The following is a 17,861-nucleotide window of genomic DNA, read 5'->3' on the forward strand; positions in this document are numbered from 1 at the left end:
GGAAATGTGATCTGAAGGAGTAGAGGTGGAAGAGGGGATGAGGCTGAGTTTTGGGGAGATGGGGTGGCATAGAATAGGTAAGGGAGAATGTCACCTAAGAGCCTCAGCCCCTCCCATCACAAAGTCTTGCCTCTGCAGACTTGGCCTGTCTTCAGTCATGCCTGTCAAAAGTGGGTCTTCACATAGAGAACAGACTTGTGGTTGCCAAGGGGGAGTGGGGGTGGGGGAGGGATGGACTGGGAGTTTGGGGTTAGTAGATGCAAACTATTACGTATAGAATGGATAAACAACAAGGTGCTACTGTATAGCACAGGGAACTATATTCACTGTCCTGGGATAAACCATAATGGAAAAGAATATAAATAAGAATGCATATATATGTATAATGAAATCACTTTGCTGTACAGCAGAAATTAACACAACACTGTAAATCAACTATACTTCAATTAAGAATTTTTTTTAAGTGGGTCTTCAACAAATGATGAATGAATGAATAAACGAATGAATAAAAAGCGATACAAAGAGTTTATTATTGTATTGTAAAGAGCACAAAGAAAGAAACAAACACCTCTCAGACCTTGACGGCCCGAGTTGCTTTAAGTCACCCCACCTTCACCGAATCTGTAAGACCCTTCGTGTCTCCCCCAGTCTGAACAGCCATGGAGTGAGAGGGGGCCTTTTGCCCAACCCACGGGGCTGGGGGCTCAAGAGCTACCACCATTCTGAGTCTGTGCTCACCTGTCCACAGGTCCACAGATCTCAGTCCTTGGAGTTCTCTGGTGGGGTCAGGCATGGCAGGCCCCCTTGACTCAGAGCTAGGTCTGGGAATTCAGAGAGGAGCCCGGGTCCCAGGCTTTGCAGGCAGAGAACTTGGCGGTGTCATCTGGGCAGTGAGTGTGCCCTGACTTCTATGTATGGCAGGACCAAGATCGAGGTGTCACCAGCCCCCAGAAGGTTGTCTGTGCCAGAGAAAGGTGAGTTGTGAATAAGGTCCCTCCCAGTGCCCACCCTGTGCATCTAAAACATGGGAGCCCATCCTTCACCCCCAAACCGGGCCCTGGCCCCTGACCGTGGCTGTGGAACTGGGCAACAAGAGGGGGCTGGCTCTTGGGAAGTGGAGGCAGGTCCTCCTGGGTGGGGAGCTGAGCGAGGGTCATGGTCCCTTACCTGGGGCAGGGGGCAGTGGCGCCGTGCATACCACTCCTGGCAGTACAGGCTGACCTGGATGCCCTGGCCCAGAAACAGCATGGTCCACATGAGCACGTTCCACGCTGGGCCCGTGTGCCGGTCATGCATCATGAAGTTCAGTGGCCCTGACGCAGGAGGAAATGTTGTCACCTCAGCTCCAGATACCTGTATCTAATCTTCCTGGCTGCCTTCCTATCTCAGGGCACGGGGAAGAGTTGGAACAGGAAGGCACCATTGAGGAAGATCTTGAACCCAGCTCCAAAAGCTCACGGAGGTCTCAAGTGGCTCATGTAAAACGAGGATTCCTCAGTCTACACTTCAGTATCCTGGATCTCTTACTAAACCTCCCAACCTCCCACCAGTTTTCTCCCCTTTGTCTCCCTGTACGTGTGCCCTGCTCAGATGCTCCTCTCCAGCCAGAGGTCTTTTCCCACATCCCCCAGGATATCCCTTTGCTGCCTCCCTCCCTGCTCCCAAGTCCGTCCGTCCTGCCCCCCCTCCACCAACTCTCACACACAACTCTGATGCCTTCCCCCAGAAGGCACACACATTTCCCCCTTCTGTCTTGGGTACGTGGCCTCTCCCATCAGTCTGGAATCTCCAGGAGCGGGACTCCAGGTCCCTTCCCTCTGGCTGTCTCCCTCTCCAGGGGCATAAAGAGGCCAAGCTCACCTCCAATGAAAAGGAAGAGCAACAGCATGACAGGGTAGAAGAATCCCAGGACGAAGCAGAAGATGTACTCGTGGACCACTGCAGAGACCAGGAACACGCCCAGCATGGCTGCCCCTCGGGCCCGGCCACCAAGGAGCTGGCAGGAGCCGGGGGTAGGAGGGTGGAGTGAGTCTCCCTAAGCCCCCTCCACAAAGAGCCCCCTCCTTAAGGAAGCCAGAGGTCGTGTAGTACAGTGGAAAGAATATGGGATTTGCGATCAGAAGGGCTGACATGTCCTATTTAAGAGCATTTTATTAGTCCATCAGGCCTTAGATGCAACTTTCAAAAGGGGCTATAATAACACTTCTCAGGGTTACAGGGCAGATTATGTAGTATGTGAAAATTCTTGGTAACTGAAAATTGCTATATGCATGTTCCTTAGAAGGCTAAGGAGGGGAGAAATGCCCTGTGGAGGAGGTGTAGTTGAGGACAAGGAAGGAAGGAAGTTAGATCATAAGAAGGAATTTCTGCCCATTGGGTTGGGTAGAATGGGGGCAGGTGAAAGTCAAAGGGGCCCTTAGGTCTGGAAAAGATGAATGGTGCAGAGAAAGGGAAGGAGAGGATATCCCAGAGAGGTTCCATTAACTTTGGGAGCTGACGGGGTGTGCAGAGCCCATACCCACAGCCCATCCTGATATACATAGCTGTACAGCCAGTCATGGACCACCACGTTCCAAGTGCGGTAGTAGTTGGAGAAGGAGGTCGAGTTCCACCAGTCCTGGGGGGGTGTTCAGGGAGGGAGAGGAGGTGAGCATCAGGGCCCTGTCTCTGCCCAGGCCCCAGCTTCTCTCCCCTGCTTCCTGCCCCCTGTCCCAGTGTTCTCCACAAGGGCTGGCTCCCAGCAGGAGAGAGACAGCAAGCAACCTCCCAACTCCCTCTTCAGCATCTGGGGTCCTTGCCCTGCCTCCTACTCTCCCTTTCAGGAGAAGAAGATTCCAAATTAGCATCCCCATAAGAGCAGTTAGCCCTGGCTGGTCAGGGGGTAGAGGGGTGACAATGCAACCGTAACCAGAGGAGCACATTTCTCACTGTGGAAGATTGACAGCACAGCTGATGTTGAAATTGTGCCCCACAGGGTTAAGAGAAACTGGTGGCTGATGGAAATTCTTGAGCTCGTCTTACAGAACAGCAGGTAAGGGAACAGCTTGTTAAAAAACCCTTCTGCTGTAACCTGCCTTCACTGACTAAGCCTTAAATTTTTTTTTTTGACCCCTTAACTGCCCCGTATAGATAACACCTCTGATGTATGGGTCACTATAGTAACAGGGGGCATAAGTTTTCCAGGAACTTGGAGTTGGCTCTTGTCTAGTTCAAGCGGGCTAAGACTGGTTGGGACCACTGACCCTAAAACTGGGCTTGCACAGGTGTCGGATGAATGACCTTTTGACATCAGAGGGCCAAAAACTCCACCCTCAGATCATGCTAATTGCCTCCATTTTTTTTTTCTTCTTTTTTTTTTTTCTTTTGCGGTACATGGGCCTCTCACTGCTGTGGCCTCTCCCGTTGCAGAGCACAGGCTCCGGACGCGCAGGCTCAGCGGCCATGGCTCACAGACCCAGCCGCTCCATGGCATGTGAGATCTTCCCGGACCGGGGCACGAACCCGTGTCCCCTACATCGGCAGGCGGACCCCCAACCACTGCGCCACCAGGGAAGCCCTGCCTCCATTTTTTAACATGCATCCCATGAAGAAGCATGTAACTCAGATACACCTGTGCAGAACACCGATTACCTCACCTTTTCCCTACCTCCAATCACTTTTCCCCACACCTAAGATCATCTTGCTTCTTTATCCCATAAATATCTCAAGCCCCTGGCCTTTGGGGAGGCGAATCTGAGGTTGTTCTCCCTTCTCCTCACTTGGCTGCCTTGTGAATAAACCCTCTGTCCGCTGTAAATCTTGGCGTCTCAGTGTTTGGCTTACTGCGAATTGGTCAAATGAACCTGGTTCGGTAACTAGGTGACAGCCAACATAGCCACCATCCTCCCCACATCCTTCCCTAGCCCTCCCTGCATCCAGCTCCCAAGTAGCCCAGGTCCAGGCCCCACCCGATAGAACATTCTGTCTCCAAATCGTAGCATCTCTGCGAAGGCGTTGAGCCAGCAGTGAAGGAATGCAAAGAAGATGAGCAGCAGCATGAAAATGCCTGGTAAGTAGAGACAAGGGGCTGCAAGTCAGCCTGGCCCCCCAATCCCCCACGAAGCTCCAGGGGTTCCCCCAGGAAGCCCTCACCCAGCAACCAGGGCCCCAACTCCCACCAATCATTTGTTAATCATTCACTAATTCATGCACTCATTCATTCATTCCATTTGCTCATGAAGCCCATGCCAGATGTTGGGGATACAGAGATGAATGTCCAAACCTCTGCCTGTTGGGAGTTCATAGAGTGGTTGAAAGGTAGGGAGTAGGTGGCAATCTGAAGTGAGACCCTGACGATGAGCAACCACAGGAGGGGGCAGATAAGGGAGAGTCAGAGGGAAGAGGTGTTGAAACTAAGAGTGAGCGAGCGGAGGGAGGGGCTCCCTGCTAAGTCTTCCCCAGGGTGCAGCCTTCTGCAGCCCTGCCTCTGGTGGGCATACCTGGCAAGGTGGCGTGCATGATGGAGAGCACCAGGGCACGGGTGCTGAAGGGCTCCCTGCTCATGTTGGCAAAGACAGGAACACAGAGGCGGCCCAGGATGAAACAGGCGTAGAGCACGCAGCCCAGGGCCTGGGGAGGGGGGTGGAGGACGCATAACTTTGAAAGGAATCACTGGTCGCTGCCCCTCCTTCTGAAATCAGACTGTGGCCCAGCAACTGCATCCTCTTTCCTTAGCGCCACCCTCTGACCTCTTCCCCAGGCCTCCCTTACTTCACTCCCAGAAATGTCCCCTCAGCCACCATGAGTCACAGGTAGTCCACCCTTTGACCCCGTCTTCTGACCTGGGCAAAGTTCTTGGCCACATAATTCCACCTGACGTTGGGTGTCCTGCAGCAGCAATGGGGATAATATGTTTCTCATCCTTTTATCTTGTTCCTGCCTGGGCCGGGGCCCAGCACCTGGGCCCTCTCTCCGCAGCCCCCTCAATTGCTCAGGCCTGGGAGGATTACCTGGAGAGGTGGGGGTCTAGAACACTTTGGACCTTCTATAACAGAGACGACAAGTGGATTTTTAGCTTGAGTGTCTACTAAGGAGACCAACCATCTGGAGTTTGCCCCAGACTGAGAGGTTTCCCAGGATGTAAGAATTTCAGTGCTAAAACTGGGGCAGTCCTGGGCGAACCAGGACAGTTAGTCACCCTTGTGTCACCATGAGCTGGGGCAAGGAGAAGGAGTAATATACCTGCTCCTTACTTCCCATTTTTATTATGGGGTGCTGCCTGAGAAAGTGGCCAGTGTCTGGGATGAGGCGAAAGACCTCAGGGAGAGGAGAGTAGAAGGGCTAGATCCCTGACGGGCCTGGGCATTTGGGGGAGGGGGTGCAGGGTCTTACCTGGGGTAAGTCTCCCTGTAGATGAGTGTGGGGCAGAAGAGGAAATAGAGGTAGCTGGAGAAACTGGGGGCCCGGATCCCCTCACCTGGGGAGGAGTAAGAGGGGTCCGTCAGTGAAGAGGGAAGGGAGAGAGGACACAGCTGGGTGGGATGCTGGGGAAGGGCAGTGGGACTGGTGAATAGAGCTGGACAGGACAGAGGTGAGGGCGGTGAGGAGCTGGATATTGGATCTGGAGGTGGAGTGGGGGAGGTGAAACTGGGCAGGAGCTGAACCTGCTCTTTAACGCCCTCCTTTTGCTTCCATTCCAGGCACCCCCATTTTCTGGCACAGGACCTGCTGTGGCCAGAGCTTCATGTGGCACCCACAAGTTGCACCACCCACTTCTCTCTCCTTCTGTTCTGACTACCTAATGGAAGGCGCTCACACCCTGGGTCTTAATAAGAATGAGCCGGGAGTCGTGGGCAGCAGGGGAGGGGTATCAGAGGTGGGACCTAAGAGAATGACTAAGGCCCACAGAGCCCACCTGGGGGCCGGAGCTGTGAACCGCGGGCCAGATGGCCTTAGGAGGTTGGAGCTTTTATGAGGATCCTGCAACTGCTGGCTTCATGCAACCAGCCAAGAGGACTGAGTTCACAGCAGCGCCTGCTGAAGGCCTCACCTCCTCTGGCCCGAAGTGTCCCAGGCACAGTCTCTCTCAGGAAGGAGTAGCTTTTCATCAGGAGCCTGACCTGAGATGGAATGGGAAAGAGGTTAAGGTGCTGTGGGACTTTGAGCAGATCACTTAACCTCTCTGTGTCTCTTTTACGGGAGAGGGGCAGGCAGATTGTAAACTTTGTACGGTCAAAGCCCATACTTTATCTTTTTGTTGGACTGTCTTATAGCCTAACACAGACGGCTGCTGGGATGAATCGAGGGTAAAGGGGTACCGGAAAGGGCAGAGACTCCAGCTGGCCAACCCAATCGATTATATTTGCACAGCAGTGTCCGTTCGTTCGTTTACATTTCCTGGTTGGCTCAGATCCCTCGCAAAGGACTCCGCCCCTGGTAACTAGCTCCACCCCCACCAATACAGTATCCAATGCCCTCCTTCCCAGGGGCCCCGCCCACCACTGGTCCCGCCCATCACCTACCTGCTCAAAGACTAGGACACAGCTGGAGGCTGGCGGGAGCTGATACTCCACTGCTACATGGATTGGAAGGATGCTGAGCACTGCTGTGTGGCCGGCCAGCAGCATGCAGCCCAGGCCCAACCCCAGCGTCCAGGCCGCTCTGGACTGGGGCCTCGCCCACAGCCGCAGAGCCTGGTAGGGCAGCAGCAGAGTGGACAGGAACATGGGGACCCACGTTACCAGCGCCAAGGGCAGCTGTCCGAAGCTGAAGATCAGTAGGTCAAACTCCAGCATCAGCCTAGGAGTGGGGAAGGAGAGACAAAGTAGACAGGTGTGAGGCCCATCCTGTCCGCTTCCTCTGCAGTCAGAGCTCTTGGAAGATAAACTGAGGCATCTTGCCAAGGTTGTGAGCTCCCCATCTCTGAAATTGTTCAAGATGGCACCTCTGTCGCCCAGGACTTCTAGCAACAGGGCATTGCCCGAGGAGACTCAATCATGGGATGGCTTTGCTTCCAAATAACCTATAGAGCCCTCTGTGGCATTGCAGAAGGATTCAGTACATCCCATGCCACCGGTGTTAGGGTATGAGGTGCCTAGAGTTTAACTTTGATTTTTGTTAGTTTTGTACTTTTGGAGTGTCTGGAGCTGTAGACTTGAATTAATAGAAAGCAGGTTGTTGAGTGTTTTGTTTGCTTAGTAAGAGTATACGGCTTGGGGACTTCCCTGGTGGCACAGTGCTTAAGAATCTGCCTGCTAGTGCAGAGGACATGGGTTCGATCCCTGGTCTGGGAGGATCCCACATGCCGCGTGCGCCCGTGCGCCACAACGACTGAGCCTGCGCTCTAGAGCCTGCGAGCCACAACAAGAGAAGCCACCGCAATGAGAAGCACACGTATCGCAACGAAGAGTAGTCTCCCCTTGCCTCAACGAGAGAAAGCCCGTGCACAGCAACGAAGACCCAATGCAGCCAAAAATAAGTAAATAAAATAAATAAATTTATTTTTTTTTTAAAAAAAGGGGCTTCCCTGGTGGCGCAGTGGTTGAGAGTCCGCCTGCCGATGCAGGGGACACGGGTTCGTGCCCCAGTCTGGGAAGATCCCACATGCCGCGGAGCGGCTGGGCCCGTGAGCCATGGCCGCTGAGCCTGCGCGTCCGGAGCCTGTGCTCCGCAACGGGAGAGGCCACAACAGTGAGAGGCCCGCGTACCGCAAAAAAAAAAAAAAAAAAAAGAATATACGGTTTGGGACTTCCCTGGTGGTCCAGTGGTTACGAATCCACCTACCAATGCAGGGGATGTGGGTTTGATCCCTGGTCAGGGAACTAAGATCCCACGTGCTGCAGGGCAACTAGAGAGCCCGTGTGCCACAACTAAGATCAAATGCAGCCTAATTAATTAAAATTTTTTAAATTAATTAATTATAATAATTATTATAATTTATTATAAATTTATTAATAATTTATTATTAGCTAAATAAATTTAGCTAATTTATTATTGGCTAAATAAATTAATTAATTAAAAAAAAGAGTATACTGTTTGGGGAATTCCCTGGTGGTCCATTGGTTAGAACTCGGTGCTTTCACTGCCGTGGCCCGGGTTCAATCCCTAGGGTCGGGGAACTAAGATCTGCAAGCCTCGCTGTGCAGCCAAAAAAGAGTGTATGGTTTGTAATGGTGAAAAATTAGAAAATTAGAAGCGACCCAAACGTCCATTAGTAAAGAACTAAATGAACAAAAGCTGGCACTTCCAGACTCTGCAGTCATTAAAATCAATGGACCAACATGGAAAGATCTCTAATATGGGTCATTAGGGAGTGAAAAGGAAACAATAGGTACAGTAAGTATCTTATTAATGTAAACCTCCATAAAATACATTCCCTTGGTTCTTATATACATCTGGAAGTGGATGCATCGAAATGCTCTGGAGGGAAGCTCTCAAAACCATTAAAAATGTTACCCCTGGGGAGCGGTCTGGGATGGAGGGGGGTGATGGAGAAGGAGCCATCTTACATATATTTGAAACCTTTCCTGAGATTTGATCCTTAATTATAAGGATGAACAACAAGTTTGCCAAAAGGAAGTGCTTTTGCTGAACCTGCAGCTGCTTGGTCCTCTTCCCTTTACTGCTTCCTAAGCCATATGTAGGGTGAGGTGGGGTCATGCAAGTCCAGACCCCCAGGGGTCTACAGCTCCCTGAGGCTCATCCCCAGAGTGGGGAGGTGCTTTTTGGGGGAAGCAACCCACCAAGGCACTTGTGTGCACAAGATCTTGTCCTCCCCACAAGATTGGGAATGCCTCACAGAGAGGGCTGGGGTTGGCCCCTCATCTCTCTGCCCCCCAGGGCTTGTACTTAGGAGGGGCTCACTGGAGGTTACTTGAGCCGAACACCACTGCCTTGGAAAGGACTGTGTGAGAGCGGTGGGGCGGGAACCATGCTTGTGTGTGTACATACGTGCATGTCTGCCTCAGGACAAGGGTCCAATTGAGAAGAATTTGAGTGGGGGAGTAGTGTTCCCAGAGGGCTAACTCTGGAAAAACAGGCCAAAGGCTATCCAAGGCTGTGCTAAGAGGACTTTTTGGGTGGGAAGGTGGTTGGAAAGCAATGCTGATGTGTGTCTAATAATCCAACGGGCCTGTGCTCTCTCAGGCCGGTGGCAAGTGGAACACTGGGAACCCGGGTGGTCTGATCTTATCTGTGGGCCTATCCCGAGTGGGAGGGGTGCCTACCTGCCCTCATCAATGAAGTCGATGGCCAGGGTGCTGATGATGAAGACACACAGGCCGGCGACAAACATGTGGTAGATGGTGCGGAAATGCTGCACCTCCATCAGCTCGCTGGAAGGACAGGGGCCCGAATGTCAGTGGGAGAGTCCTCAAGGTCATGCAGACTAGCTCAGGCACCGTACACAAGTGGGGATGGGACTTAGCGATTGGGAACTTGCAGCTATGGGCTGCAATATGGCTAGGACTTCTGTCCAAAGCTCTTTCCAGCCCAGACAATTCTCATCCTGGTGGCCTTTCTTCCACAATCACACCCAAGGCAAATAGAGAAACAGAACCTTAGAAAACATCTCCAAGTCCTCCCCCAAACCACCTAGAGCCTGAGGATGACAAATGAGGTGCCCTGGTTCCCCAGACAAAGCTCTTTCTTTTCTTCTCCTCCCGTCCTCACCCCCGACTTACTCAAGCAGGGACTTGCGGTTGATGAAAACTTTCCGTTTCCCCAGGGATGGCTCCCGGGTCCTGAATTGAGACAGTTGTTCTGGGCCAGGACCCAAAGGAAGAAGGCAGTAGGCAGAGGGTAGGGCCTTGCGGGACGTCAATATTTGGGAGCCGAGGGCAGTAGTAGGGGAAGGTCAGGGTTAGGGCCAGCGGGCAGGACCGGGTGGAAGGTCAGGGAGGGCCAGGGCAGACCAAAGCCCAGCAGTGGAGGTCAGGAAGGCAGAGGCGATAAGGGGAGAAGAGGGAAGACTGAAGTTGGAGTTACATCAGTGCTGGCAAAGGGCACATGGGATAGCATCTGTGGCTCATAATCCTTATGACGGAGGGGGCTGTGCAGCCCCTCCCCAGCCCCCTGGCTGCTCAGACTCTTACTTGCACAAGGAACCTGGAGGGATGGAGGGCACTGGTCTGTCTTGTGGCGGGTAGGCTTGAATAGCCTCGCACATGGCCTGATCCAGCAGCTCCGTCAGCTGACCTTGTGCTTGCTCCAGCAACTGCGTCTTCACAGCCTACAGGACAAAGCAGGGCAGGGCCCGCGGTCCCTCCATCCAGTCAGCCATCCTCCCACTCACCAAGCATTGACTGAGCCTCCCTCCATGCCAGGCACATTGCTAAGTGCTAGGGATGGAAAGATGAACAAGCATGGCTCCTGCCCAGACATTTCCACCCCCAGTTTAACTCCTTCTGGTTTCCCAGGGCAGCAGTGAGGATCCAGGAAAGATACTTTCAGACTCTGGGTCTGAACCTCAACCACCTTGTCATCTCTGATCCTACTCTCTTCTCCCTGACCCCAGCCTTCCCTCTCCTGACCTCTAGCCCCACTAACAGAAGACTGTTCACTGGCTGACCTTTGGCACCTGTCCCGATGACCTGTGTTTCAAACCCCTCCATCTTAACTCGTAGCTCTGACCTGAGGGGTTTGAACCCGAGAACAAACCTGTCTTTATCATTAAGCCAGTCCTCCCCCCTCCATCCCTCTACTCCAGGACCTGTCCGTTTTGACCTGTGACCTCCCTCACCTGCATATGTCGGGTCCATTGTAGCAAATCTGGGCCGCTATGTGTCTCATTGTTTCCTAGGATAAGGGGTCAAAGGGGAGGAGTGAGGGTTCTGCTGCCTAGTGCAGACCCAGAGGCATCCTCTGACCAGGAAGTGCTTTCTGTGTGCTCAGCAGCCTCCCCACCCCCAACTAGTCAATATCTAGTATCATGGTGGCGGGGGGAGCAATCAGAAGGGGAAGTTATTTTAGCAGGGAGTGAGGAGGTCACTGGCAAGCGGGGAGCCTGATGACATTCCTGGAAACAGGGTACCCAGGGAACGGGAAGCTACTCTAATCACCATCGGGGGTAAAAGAGTCAGAAAGATAAGGCAAGGTACTGAATAGCTCTTTTCTCCTCCCTTCCCTAGCTGGCTAGTTAGGGAGCAGAGGCTGGGATCTGCCTTCACTGGCCTCCCAGGACAGCAGGAAGGATTGAAGGTAGACAGCAGGAACCCCCTCTCGACAGTGCACCCCACCTGCAACCCCACCTGGGCATTCTGCATTCCCAAAGTGGGGCTTCCCTTCTCTGGAGGGCCGGTCTTCCTTCTCTCCTCCTAGCCCTTCTCTCCTCCGCAGTTGGGCCGCCCTTGGCTCCATGATGTGTGTCTTGACTGGGCAGCGGCAGCTGGTAAGTGTTCCCTTCCTTCCTTCAGGCTTGCCTGGCAGAGCTCTTATCTCACTCAGCTCCTCTGACAGCTCCAAAGACTAAAGTCCTTTCAGGAGGAGGGGTTATAGGTTATCCGATCCATGATCCCCTTCCGGAAGGCAGTACCATCTCAGCTAGAGGCTCTGCTCTACCGGCTGTCACAGGGATGGACACAACCCCTGAACAAATAGCCCAACCACCACCCAGATGCCCAGCTCCCTCCCATAGGAATGGGAGCTCTGCACCCATCCATGTCATGGGGAGGGGGACTTTGCCCCTCTGAGGCTTATCACCTGGTATGGCTGCTTCCCAATCCCTTTCTCAGTAGGCTGAAGGTTGGGAAGGAGTCAGAAACATCTTCAGGTATGAGGCACTCAGCTCCCATAGACCATGATAAGGTACGTGAAAGAACCTTGTCAACAAAGATTTCTGTGCATGTGATTAGTATTCTGTGAGGTTGGTACCTGTGACGACTGCGGTACCGTCGCCCCTCCAGGGAAGGCTAGGGGCTGGGGGCCCTGAACACCACCTCTTCCCTACACCTGCTTGGGTTAGCAGGTAGGCAGAAAGGAGGCAAAACAATCACTTAATCAGCACCTGAGGAATGCCAGGCATTGTCACATATGGAAGAACCAGATTTAAATCCTCCCTCAGTCATTTACTGGCTGTGGAATTTCAGGCAGATGACCCTAATAGTTTAAGCTACAGTTTCCTCCTCTGAAAAACAGGGCTAAAAGTCCCTACCTCATAAGGTTATCGTAAGCATAAAATGAGGTAAGCATAAAATGAGGCAGTCCATAAAATGGTCCAGGGCGTAGCCCATGGCAAGAGTGCAATAAATAATAATTTCCTGAAGAAGTAACAGAAGGGTAAGTGCCTTGATAGTTCCTCTTTGTTGGGTTCCTGGTGGGGATTAACTATTAATCTTTCCTCTCCCTTTGTGTCCAAAGATCAGTGTTAGAAACAAGGTCACAACCTCAGACCAAGGCCGCGGCCTCAGTGTCTCCCTGCCCCCACCTGCTGCCTTCCACTCCCGGGTGGGCAGTTGGGTGAGGTTTGAGGCCATGAAACATCTACCAGTGGCTGTCTCTGTCATTCCCAGTGTGGCAGGAAGGACAGATGGTAGTCCACAGGAGAAGAGAGCTGCTATAAGAGGCTGGACAGGGGTAGAGAGAAGGGCCAGGGACTCCACAATGTGAGAGGTGAACACAGAGACGTAGGCCAGAGACCCCCAACACAGCTTTATTAACACCCCCAGCCAACACCAACAATCTTTCCATGTGTGAGGTTGACAATGGGGCAGGGCCTGCAGGTGGAGTGTGGGGCTCTGGGCCCCTGAGTTACTCAGCACTCAACAAATAACCCAAGATGATAGCCCCACGCTCCTGCCAGTGGCCATGCAGCCTCCCACCCAGCCTTAGCCACTGCTCCCGGTGGGGCATGGGGAGCTTCCATCGCCGTCTGGGGACCCGGGCAGGGGCTGGCCCATGCGATCCACACACCAGCAGGGACCTCGGCGCTGCCCCTGGGAGGAGCGGCACTGGGGAGAGAGGCACAAGAATCAGAGGTGTGGCCCAGGAGAGATGGGAGGGGCCCCGTGGGTTGGGGGACAGGCTGTCAACTCCTGAGTCTGAGTCTGTGGAAACATCTGAGTGTTCTCGGGACAGCGAAGCCCGCTGGGTTCCCTTGCATGGCTTCTCTCCTCCACCCACCAAACTGTGCCTGTTCTTCTAGGCCAGAACAGTGGTTCTCAAAGTGTGGTTTCCAAACCAACAGCATCAGCATCACTAGAGGCCGCATTGGAAATGCAAATTTTCAGGCTCTGTGGGCGGGGCTCAGCCACCTGTGTTCACACCTGGGTGATTCTGATTGCTCCTCACGCTTGTGAACCTCTGAGTTAGGCATTGCTTAGATAGTCTAACCTCTGAGTTAGGCATTGTTTAGATAGTCTAACTCCTCTCCCATAGCTGTGGTTGGTTATTCTCTATGTTTGTGTGGGCCCTAAAGTTGGGAGAGCCCTAAGGGCAGGGCAAGTGTCTTATTTATGCAACTGTGTAAGCCCCCCTACCCAATTGCTAGTAGGACCCTTGTACTGATAGACCAAGGGAGGAGAGGAATGGCCTCACCTGCCGCTTCCGGTAGAAGCCCCGATGGTCACAATTAGGCACGTAGAGGGTGTGAGCCCCGCGGTAGATCTCGGTCTGGAGTTGCTGCAGCACTGAGTCCAGATGTCTGCGGCAGGGGCCCTGGAGGAAGGGATAGCTCTGCTGCAGAGCCTGCTGGCCCCACCAGCCAGGCTCCCAGGATTGGGATGGAAGACTCGGCCAAGCCCAAGGGAGCAGTCTCAGATGGGAATCTCCAGGACTCTCCACCCCTCCCGTTCCCTGCAGCCCCAAACGCACCATCTCAGTGTCTTGGACGCCCCCAGGATTGGGCCGGGCGGGAGTGGTAGAGGTCCCCGCATTCCTCTGTTGGTCTCTGCGGTTCATGTCCTGCTGGCGAGTTGTCCCTCCTTGGGGCTTACTCTCCTTAGGATTCTCCCCTACAGCCACAATGGGGAATGGGGAAGAAGAGGCTGGAAATCAACCAGATGTCAAAGGCCAGAGCCGAGCGTAAACGAGCGGGGCTTTCAGAGTAGTGAGGGGGTTTACAGTTTGGCTCCACTGTTACCTTCTCCTGGCCTCAGTTTCTTTCTCTGACAGATGGTAATATTACCTTTCATGATAATATCCCCAGACTAGTATTTTTTTTAATTATTTATTTATTTATTTTGGCTGCACCAGGTCTTAGTTTCTTCATGCGGGATCTTTAGTTGCATCATGTGGGCTTCTTAGTTGTGGCATGCGGACTCTCAGTTGTGGCATGAATGCGGGATCTAGTTCCCAGACCAGGGATCGAAGCCAGGCCCCCCGCGTTGGGAGCATGGAGTCTTACCCACTGGACCACCAGGGAAGTCCCCTGCAGACTAAGGCTTTAAGGCTTATAAAGGAGAAGCACTTTGGAAAGCAAAAATCAATACGTTCATTGATCGAGGAGCCTGGGGCTTTGGGTGAAAAGACCGGGCTGTTCCACCAGAGGCCAGCAGGGGGTGCACCAAGCCAGGGAGATGGGGCAGAAGAGCAATGGCGGTGAGAGGGGGTCAGCAGGGACCCAAGTGGAATGTGTGTCCCCGCTGTGACCCTGCTGTGACTCAGCCCACCCCTCCCAGGGCTGAGACATGGTTACTTTGGGGGCACTGCAGTGGGGGCCTCTCCCTTCTGGTCCCCTGAGACTCAGCCCAGCTCAACCCCAGTGGTCCCAGGAGCATGTGTGATTCAGCCCTTAACCAGGAGGTAGAAGGCGGGCAGGCTGCAAAGGTGCAGGAATGAGCGGCTTCCAACCTGCAGGCAGCTCCTGGCTCTGGAGAAAGTTTCACACATTGTACTGGGGGGTTTGGGGAAGGCTCAGGATGGGAAGGGAAAGTCAGGGTGTCAGGGCAAAGAAAAGACAGGGAGGGGAGCGGGCACTGTTTGGAATTTGCCCCAGCTGTAAAATGAGATATGATGAGCCCTGAAGTTGCTCCCATCTGCCTGCTACTCGAAAGCCAAGAACCATTTCCTCTGCAATCCTGAGTCCGATCCCTCTTCCTCCACACTCCTCAGACCTTGCCCCTCATTCCCCCTATTCAGCATCCTACCGCGACCATGCTGCCAGCTGCCTCCTCTGACCCAATCAGACCACCTCTTTCCAGGAAGACCCCTAGCAGCCTGGACTCAGGCATTTAGGACTGAAAGAAACTCCAAGTTGATTTCCCATCCTTCCCTGTGGAAAAAACTGGGAGCTCAGATGCCCCTGGGGTGGGGGCCGTTTGTATTTCCTCCTCTTCCCATCTCCCTGCTGCCCCCCATCTTTCAGGTTCTGACTCACTTCTGTCCCACCCACCCAATGACTCAGCCTTCTATTCTCCTCTCTGGATTAGGGTGGGGTGGGGTGGGGTGGCTGGAGGGTTCTGAGAAGCTTTAAATCATAACCCTGATTTGGCAGACTCCTTCTTTTCCCACCTCTATCCCCCCCCCCCCCCCGCTCCGGGTGGGGCGTGGGGAGGGCCAGCGCCAACCATCGGACCCTAGTCTAGTGTGAAACTGCTCTGGATCTGAGCCATCTTCTATTCTCCACCCCATGTTCGGGTGCTTTGGACACCCTGATATTAAGAGGAGATATTTCTCAGTGTGTGTAGGATTTGGGAGTCTGGAGTTCTCTTCCCTCTTTCTCCAAGTGGAAGCTGGTAACAATGCCTGGGTCCTTTCTCCAGCTTGGGGGTCTAGAGCTGAAGGAGCTGGGCCTCTGTGGCATACAGCACGTCCCTAAACCCTTCCATTCCTCCCTTTCCCCTCAAGGGAAACCCCTTTTTGACGGGGCTAAAAAGGATTGCGGGCTCAGACATCTCCCTGCTTCATCCCTAGGGCCCCCAGCCGTACCCCAGACTCCTAGAAGCTCCCCGCACTGGCCCCTTCAGCCCCTAAAATGTACCTCCCACCAGGGTTGGGGAGGAGGAAGCGTCAATCTCAGGACCCTCATAGCAGGGCTGCCCGTGCGCATCCCTCCCGGACCCTGCCGGCAGAGTTGCGGGCCTCACGTGGGCGGGGCAGGGGCGGGGCGCGGACTCACCCGAGGGCGCGCGCGCCCGGCCGCAGCGGCCCCGGCCCAGCAGCAGCGCCCGCAAAGGCGCCTCGTCTTTCTCCGGCGGCTGGCACTGCAGTCCTGGGGCGCAGTTTGGAGTGTAGACCCCACACTGCTGCCCCTCCCTCCTGAGACAGCCCCCAGCTTCCGCACAGCCCTCCGCCGGCGGCCCCCCATCCTCCTCCTCCACGCAGCCCCCTGGACAACCCGCCTGCACCCCCTGCCCGCAGCCTGGGCACCTTGCCAAGGCGCCTCCTGGGCGGGCAGCGAGCAGCAGAGTTAGCAGCAGTGGCGGCAACAGCCTGTGGGGGGTCATGGTCAAGATTTTTGCCCCGTCCACTCCTCCCAGAGCAGTCGTAGCGCAGCTGCTGCCCGTCGCCGCCCCTCTGCCTTAAGTAGCCGCCGGCAGGGGCCGGGCCCTTTAAGAGCCAGGTGAAGGGGGGGTGCGGTGGAGAAGGCAGGGGCATTCCCTAAACTGGGTGGGACTGGAGAGGCCCCCCCCCCTCCACCTGGGTCCTCCCCACTCTTCTCTACCTCCTCCCTTCCCGGTTTCTGTTTACTTCCCAAATTACTCTGATTTTTCTTGCTTTGTTCCCGGGAATCTCGCCCGGATTTTGGGAGCTGGACAGCTGGCTGGAGGCCCTGGAGGGTGGGAAGGGGTGGAAGCAGGAGGGGTAGAAGCGGCAGTAGGGGTGAAGGGGAAACCTGAAATCCAGTTCGGGTACATGTGTGGCGGATGAAGGAGACGGAGGGACTCCGATGGGGAGTGAGAAGATGGCGGACTTAAGTGGACGCAGAAGGGATGGTGTGGGGGTCATGAGAGGAATGCGGGCGAAAAGAGAGAAAAGGCGGAGACGACGGAGAGTGGGGTCTTGGGAGAACTGACCGCTGATGGAAGAGAGTAAACCAGGGGCGAGGAGAGGAAGAGCAAAGCTGAGGCAGGAGCAAGAGAAGGTCTCCCTGAGATATGACAGGGGAAGGCGGGTACTGGGGGCCAGACTTGGGTAAGATGATAGAAGGGGTTGGGGGAAGCAAGGGGTGAGGTGGGGGGAGGCGGAAGCACACCTTGAATGAACTGTCAGAAATCCTAGCATTGTGTTGGGGCCATGGGAGTCTGGAGGGATTGCAGGGGGCGGAGCGTGCCCGCAGAACTAGCTGAACACCTGGGAGGTAGGGACGGGGGACTGGCCAGCTGAAATTATAGTGGCGGGGCGGGGGGGGGGGGGGGGGGGGCGGAGAGGCGGGGGGGGGGGCGGAGAGGCGGGGGGGAGAGGCGGGGGGGGAGGATTAGAGGAACCCATACTCTGGGTGCTCCTAGGGACAGTGGCCAGAGAGCAGATCCCCAACCCACGCTGTCCTTCATCCAGGTCAGCCCACCCCTCCATTCCTCTCCTTTCCCAGAATCTGTCCTCCACTCCACACCCACCCAGTACCACCCTTTGGGTTTTCTGGATTATTCAGGCTGTGCTCTACCCAGGGGGATTGAATGGTGACTGGTCTGAGTGTTCAGTCTGCCTGCTCCCCGAGCTTTCACACGCTGGTCTGTCTACCCCACCTCCCCACCCCTGGCCGCCCTTCTCCAGGCAGTGCCCCGCCCATCTGAGACTCCTAGCTGAGCCTTCCTTCCTAGAGGGAGGAAGAAGGACCGTTTCCTTCTGCAACCCACACCCACCCAGCTCTGGGTTACGCAACACCGGCCATCTCATTCTTTCCTAAAACAACGGCTCTGGGCAGTGACTAAGTTTAAATTCTGGTCCTCCAAGCAAGAATGTAAGCAAGGCCTTCCTGAACTTTTAGGTAAATACAAAATAAAAAGAAC

The 17,861-nt window shown here is 54.5% G+C and overlaps 2 protein-coding genes across 2 annotated transcripts; both read right to left on the reverse strand.

Annotated features, from left to right (window-relative positions):
* Positions 1-908: 908 nt before the first annotated feature.
* Positions 909-11,334, reverse strand: SOAT2 (sterol O-acyltransferase 2; the record flags this gene model as incomplete). The annotated part of the gene is made up of 15 exons (XM_079937492.1): positions 909-959; positions 1,168-1,313; positions 1,861-1,996; positions 2,519-2,617; positions 3,948-4,045; positions 4,479-4,608; positions 4,821-4,866; positions 5,371-5,455; positions 6,029-6,098; positions 6,501-6,777; positions 9,204-9,311; positions 9,660-9,719; positions 10,071-10,207; positions 10,718-10,773; positions 11,226-11,334. The coding sequence occupies 15 exons, from the start codon at positions 11,332-11,334 to the stop codon at positions 909-911; spliced, it is 1,608 nt and encodes a 535-aa protein (XP_079793618.1).
* A 1,274-nt stretch (positions 11,335-12,608) lies between these two features.
* On the reverse strand, positions 12,609-16,580 carry IGFBP6 (insulin like growth factor binding protein 6). Its single transcript, XM_079937910.1, has 4 exons — positions 16,031-16,580; positions 13,786-13,925; positions 13,510-13,629; positions 12,609-12,923 (listed from the first exon to the last, which is right to left on the reverse strand). The coding sequence occupies exons 1-4, from the start codon at positions 16,356-16,358 to the stop codon at positions 12,801-12,803; spliced, it is 711 nt and encodes a 236-aa protein (XP_079794036.1). The 5' UTR covers positions 16,359-16,580; the 3' UTR covers positions 12,609-12,800.
* Between the last annotated feature and the right edge of the window lie 1,281 nt (positions 16,581-17,861).

The sequence above is a fragment of the Stenella coeruleoalba genome (genome assembly GCF_951394435.1).
Source record: "Stenella coeruleoalba genome assembly, chromosome: 11".
In the NCBI taxonomy this organism is placed as follows: Eukaryota; Metazoa; Chordata; class Mammalia; order Artiodactyla; family Delphinidae; genus Stenella; species Stenella coeruleoalba.